General features: G+C 31.6%; 1 protein-coding gene across 22 annotated transcripts in view; it reads left to right on the plus strand.

Moving 5' to 3' along the window:
* The window catches only part of LOC144958949 (uncharacterized), a 73,265-nt gene extending 66,577 nt beyond the window's left edge, over nt 1-6,688 (plus strand). For 8 of the 22 annotated variants that reach the window (XM_078891309.1, XM_078891385.1, XM_078891293.1 and 5 more), the window contains one exon: nt 4,919-6,455. Coding sequence is in view for 13 of the 22 variants with exons in the window: in XM_078891385.1 (XP_078747511.1) it covers nt 4,919-5,065 (147 nt within the window). In the remaining 9 variants the exon portion in view is untranslated. Of the gene's footprint in view, nt 1-1,124; nt 1,137-2,387; nt 2,424-4,918 lie in introns of all 22 variants that reach the window. The other 14 variants (XM_078891249.1, XM_078891274.1, XM_078891303.1 and 11 more) reach the window with 6 other exon arrangements.
* Nucleotides 6,689-6,895: the final 207 nt, after the last annotated feature.

The following is a 6,895-nucleotide window of genomic DNA, read 5'->3' on the forward strand; positions in this document are numbered from 1 at the left end:
ACAAAACAATTATTACAGTGACAACGACAAAAACAAAACAATTATTACAATGACAACGACAAAAGAACTCCAGCAGCAAATGCAAGAAAAAAATGATGCTCCAAGAAAATAAAAAATCAAAAAGAGATAGAGAATAAAAAAAGCCCCAAGAAAACAAAAACAATTAAAACCCCAACAAAACAAACATTTTTTCACACATTTAGTATTGTTATATAACTCTTTTATTTTATGATTTTAATTTCGTATTATTTATCATGTCTATGAATATTATTTCTTATAGAAACACATTTTTATCTTCTATCAAATTATCATGCGTATATAGTATATACACTATCATTGATACAATGCCTCTGAAATAATCATTTGAAAAATAATTAGGCATAATATAATCTCAATTCACTATCTGGATCTAAATTTTTGATTCCTTACTTTTTAAATTTGTATACTTTGAATGCATGCATTTTTGTTATTGGGATTAGATCAACAAACATTGAAAAATGTGGTTAACGACAACACTTATAAGACCCAGTGTTGCATCAATGTCAAATTTCAATTTCATTCACTGCAATGTTTGGTTATTTTTGATTACCTAAGACTAAATTTAGAGTTCATAATCCCAACATAACGATTTGTAAAGTATTAGACAATAAAATGGTATTTGGTTATCATTTATCTTATAGTTTATCTTGATTTAATTCTAAGTTTCCTTGAGTCAATGATGCCTTTTGAAAGTGAAAAATCGGAAGCAAGCACTAATTTAAGATGAAGGTCTGAGAAGTGGTGCAATTTTCTAGATAAACCAGTGAAATAAAATCCGAGAGAAAAAAATAACTGCTTTATAAAATTAGTATTTTTTTTTCGAGTTGGGAATTTTAAGAACGACTGTTATTTTTTTTTCTCATGTAAATTTTAAAAAAATCATATACCACTGTTAAGGTTAGGTTTCTATGTTTAAAGTAAATGACTAATTAAAAGTATTTTATCAGAGGGGATATGATTAGTAGTCATTTCAGTTGACTTATATTTTTCTCCGGCTCATTACACATTTTGTTAATTGCTATTTTAATTAAACTTTCAATCATACATTTTTTATCAATTTCTTTTGATTTATTTATGCTATTCAGGATAATTGGAATGTAAGTAATTAGACCAATCAAATCTGTGTTTGATGTTGTCTCTTATGAAATGATAATAATAATATGTACCTTTAATTCCTACCTGATCACAAAATATAACCACAGAGTTTCTCACTGACACTTTGATTTGGATCAGTTAGGAGTACTGAATGAGGTATAGCACACGTACAGTACTGTCGTATTCCGAAAAAAAATAACCCAAAAAAAAACAACAAACAAACAAACGCGTAGCTATTTAAAAAATTAGCCAGAAAACTCGTCTTTCAAATATCGATCGATCAAAGTGATCTTAATATTGTCAAAAACTCTCAAACCTGGGACTTCACAGAAGTTTAAGGTTATTGGGGGGGGGGGGGGGGGGTAAGATGAGGATCGATTTTTGAAGGATCAGTTTTCTCGCCAAAATTTTAAATACATGTTTTTCAGAGTACTTACTAACAGGCGCTGTTTTCAGCCGACAGTGACGAATGTGGTTGGGAGGGGGGGGGGGGGTGCCTTTTTAGCGGACTGTGACCATTACGCTAATAAACAGGACTAGCCGATGCCCCCTATTCACATACGCCGGACATTATGTTTGGGTCTCTTTCTAAGATACACCCGTCTTTCCTATCTACATCCCTTTTTTTATTATTATTTTTTTTTTGCTTTTTGGTTTTACCTTCACATTTAAGGCACATGTTTCTTTTTTTTTTTTAATGGAAAAGAAATGCGAATGGCTGACTGTGTCTGTCTGAAGACAGCGTCTGTTTGTAAGAACTGTTAACATGTTATGGTATCTACCATATTGTTCCTCACATGTTACTGTAGTTATATCTTCATGTCAGTACCTGCTCCTTCTTAACATAATTACCATTTTTAAAAGATTGAAACAATAAGACATCATCTACACCAACAGTTTCTTCATCTGTTCGTTAACCCATTCACTGCACACTTACTAATCATAATTTCATTACTGATTATTATGGACTGGCATTCATAAAATCTCAGTTCAAGAAGGCACCTCGTGGAGGTTATTTCGACCTTAAAGTTCTCAATTGCTCTGTGTAAATTATACTATTAACATTTACATACGAAAATTTGATAGATGTGTTGTATTTCTTCTTTCTTCTTTTTTGTGTGTATGTATTCAAAGTATTATAATTTTTTTTGTCGATAATATTTTTCTTTTAAAAAATATAACATGACACACATTGATGGCCATATTATAGTCACGTTTTTCATTCTCATTATTAATTTATTCCCGACACTAAGAGTCCTGAATGAAGCACAGACCGCTTAAAATATGTGGTAACTATCCTGTCTTATCTCGCAATTTTCCTTTTTCTTTTAACACCCCAGCTAGCTTTAAGAACGGCTAAATGCTATTGCTCAATTTTCGTGACGATTAGTTTTGTAAAGAAAAGTAAATTAATTATTTAATGATTTACGGAGTTTTAATACAAGGAAATTCATGAGTAAATATGAAGGTGTAAATACTTATTGATGAGCTAAAATTTGAGTAAATCCAACCCCTATTTTATCCAAGTTGATTATCTCCCCGTTTAAGTAACTGTGTTTCAACACAAAAGTAATGAAGGTAAACAATTATTGTCACTTGTATTAGATAGAAAAATTACTGCTTTGCAAGTTGTAGAAATTTCATTTAAATTGGTCAATATTTAGATGGGTAAATCCTCATTTTCACGAAGGGGATGCGCTCGTGTGTACCTGACCCCTAAGAACGAACAGCTAATAAATGCTACTGCTCAATTTGCGTGACGATTACTTTAAAAAAAAAAAGAACCCCAGCAAATTAGTGATTAAACAACATACGGACTTTAAAAAAAGAATTTCAGATCCTTCAAGATTTAAGGATCTGAATGAAAATTTGCTATTCAAAATATGCATAGTATTATTCTAAATGTATAAAATGATCGATTTTAAATTAATCTCGGTTTTGCTTCCAGAGACGCTTACTCGCACGTATGAATTTAATCGAAAACTAATTTCTCATGAGTTACAGCTAGTGTGAAACAATATTGTTTCAATAGTCGTGATTCTCGCCCTGTACAATTTAGAAATGATAGCAACAACAATCGCCTTGCTTTTAAAAAAAAATTCAAAGTTTGTTTTTAATATGTGTCGCCAGATAGTCTAGTGCTATTAGAAATAAATGAAATACTAAGTTCCATATATTTTAAGATATTTACTCTGATGTGGATAATATAGAAAATATTAAGGTCGATGTACAGATCACAAATAGGTGACCTCAAGTGCTTACATGAATTCGTGTTGTGTTTTCCAATATACATTTTCTTGATCAAAGTTGCAGCAAAATGCAATTATTTAAGAATACATAGCTAAGGCAGGTAATGTTATCATTAATCGTTCGTTTAAATCTGTATTTGCTATAAAATAATTTCAACCAGTTTCCGCCGTGTTATATTTTGAATTTTGAAAAGAATGAGTGTGTAGATTAATCCTCTATTTTGCTGATCCATGCACAGTGTAGATATTCTTACGTAGTATTGTACATGTATCATTCAATTATCAAATGATTATGACATAAATACTATCATATCTATTCACTGTTTGATTCTATGAAACATGTTAGAGCTCAATAACTCGCTGTATACAGATTCAGAAGATGAAAAAAAAATCAGTCTTTTCCAGGGAAAAAAAACCAACAAATTATTCAATTTGAACTGACGCTATAGATAGAATAAAACCTTTTCACCCCCTATCATTTTTAAGCTGATGCAAGAACATTTTAGATGAATTTGCTTTTCTAGTTTGTTGTCGTACATCATCATTTAAAAAATCTAATGTAAATACGTAATATTTTCTATTTTGTATAAACTGCATAATGCTCAGTATTTACAATCGTGTTATAAACATCCCTGGAGGATTACATATTTTAAAAAATTAGTCCTTTTTCAGAGCCAAAGAACTCATGTACCAGGGTTTGTCTTGGTTTCTGTAACCTTAAAAGAACAGTGACATTTGTTACTACTGTTTTTTTTTTAATGGGACGCTTGTCTACTTCAGAGTGCTTCCAGTCAAATCGAAGCGATCTAGCTACACAGTCAATGCTGGACTCAAAGCCAATTAAAATAACAGGATTCCATTCATAACCTATCGCCTTAAAATTGTATTATGTCGAGGTAAACAAGATACCATAAAGTGATGTTATAGTTGAAATATCCAAACATGTTAAATTATAGCTTTTGTCACTTAATGATGCTATTTCCATTATCCTCAATAAGACACAAACTTAGCTCAAGTTTCAAACTTTTAACTCTGAAACTGAAATCAATTTTAGTACCTATATCCCCTCGACACAATATCATTAAGAGGCGATTGGCTGTATTTTACATAAATGTCAAGGTTTAATTCCTGTCAATCCTAAAACCCGAGTGTGCATAGCTTTAGGACTTGTGATCTTGGTCTTTTTCTGCGAATTAGAACAAGTGTGTGCAACCATTTAGTAAAAAGTAAGTGAAGATTGAAAGAAAGATGGTTGTGACTATTTTGATGTCAACTGTACTATTGGCTGTTCTGTTTTTGTTGTTGTTGTTGTTGTTGTTGTTGTTGTTGTTGTTGTTGTTGGAAAGTAAGGATGACACAATATAGATCTAATATATGTTAGAGAGCTGATTTTGTTTTTCATTGTTACACTATCATTTTAAATGTCATTGGTTTTTCCATTCGTTAATCCTACAACCAACTTTATTTTCTTATTACCTAGTACTGATTCAGTTCCTTGACATTTGTAACATTTCCAATACGACTGTCTCTTTCAGGAACTAGAGGATAGTAATTCGGAAACTCCGATGCCAGACCAGTCGGCCCCGTCAGGAAAGGAGAGACGTACAAGCAAAGCCAACATTGATGGCCCTCTCAAGAAGTCTCGGAATACCTCCAGGAGCAATTCTGTTACTGCTCGGTAGATGATGAATGGCTGACATATCTGCCAAAAATGGCGAAAGGATCTGGGTCGTCATCGTCTCTAATACACATGCTTACCAGCCAGATCAAGTGGTCCTTCAGTTTTGTGAGAATTTGTCCTGAAGTTTTGACACAGAGGTGGCACGTAGACTTACTTAATTATTTACTTACTTCTGGTGCCATCTCTTTGGTAGAGGTCGACTTGAAACGGTGCGCCACTCTTCTCTGTTGCATGGTTTTGGCTACATTCAGCTGCAGAGAGTCTACTCCAGCCTTTCACATCATCCATCCATGTTTTTTATGGTCTGCCTTTTGGCCTTCCTCCTTCAACTTTGCCCTCTAATACATCTTTCGAAATGAAATTGTGTCTTTTTACATGGCCAAAATATTCAAATTTTCTTGATTTTATTATGTGGACCAATGTTGGTTCAATAGCTTCATAGACTTACACTGTTTTATTATACAAAGCATTAACATTTTAAATTGTTCGTGAGAAAGATTAGTGAACGGTGTTCAGAATCTGGAAGTCTCACCATTTTGGCTGATCGGCATGCATTGAGATAAGCATTATCGAGGTTTATAAATACTTTTACTGTACATTTTTTAGCGGAATTTGGCAAGAATTATCAAAGCCTATACCATTGCCACAGCAAATTAGATGATTCATATTTGTGTGAAAATGAAGATAGTTGAAATTTGGGATGTACTGTTGTGTAGGCTACATGGACCTCAATCTGACCAGTAATACCCACAAAGCTATGATCAGCTGACGTGAAAGGTCCTTGAACTTGACCTCTTTGTACTGAGACGCATACAATAACAGGAAGCAAAAATGAAAAATCCTGCACACCCATTTGCTTAGGACTTGAAAATAGATTTAGATAGATGAACGGCGTTAGGGTATTATTTTTAGGAACAAGACACGGTGTTGACTTAGATTTTATAAAATGGTTAAATTGTTAAATTTTATCAGCAAGAAATAAAAAAAAATGTTAGACTTTCGATCTGACATCATACCAGTGTGTTGTTTTAAAGATATTTATTCTTATTCTTATTATATATTTTTGAAGCAATATCTATATTTTACCCCGACACACGTATTGTATAGCAATGCATACAATTGAGCATGTTTATATCGCCTTTTGAATGAATGATTCATTTAAATTACATGTTGATAAATGTAAATGAAAATAAAATATAGCATAAAATGATCACAATTTCAAAAGGACAAAATATTATTAGTTTGTACAAAATTTTAGGTAAACCTGATTTTGCAAGAACATCGAAATGAAGTATTCTTTTTTATCGTAATGTTTGTTTTCATATCTGATGTGTGCATAATATATTTATTGTGAGCAGCCCATTCCTTTTGCCAAACAAACAAAAAAAAAATCCAGTATTGTTTCTCCTTTACTTTTATATCTATTCATGTCATATGTAATGTCCCCTGTTTTTTGTTTTTTATCTTTCCGACGTGACTTTTTCTTGTAAATTATATTTGTCGTGATTTTTTTATAAGAGTTTTCAACTTGGAAGGTTATACAGGTACAGTTTATTCATCCATTTTAGTTGTACTATCTACATTAATAATGATGGCGATAGAATTAGTGAACAACAATGAAAAAGAGAATAGTTATGCTGATAAAATTATCATTATTAGTATTATAATAATAATTAAATAACTGTGATATTAATATAGTAATAATATTAATATTGATATCAAAACTAAGCTTATTATTATTATTATTATTATTATTATTATTATTATAATCATTATCATTATTATCATCATCATCATCATCATCATCATCATCATCATCATCATCATCATC

This window comes from Berghia stephanieae, chromosome 1, assembly GCF_034508935.2.
Source record: "Berghia stephanieae isolate SIO BIC M18660-M18661 chromosome 1, UCSD_Bste_1.3, whole genome shotgun sequence".
NCBI classification, from domain to species: Eukaryota; Metazoa; Mollusca; class Gastropoda; order Nudibranchia; family Aeolidiidae; genus Berghia; species Berghia stephanieae.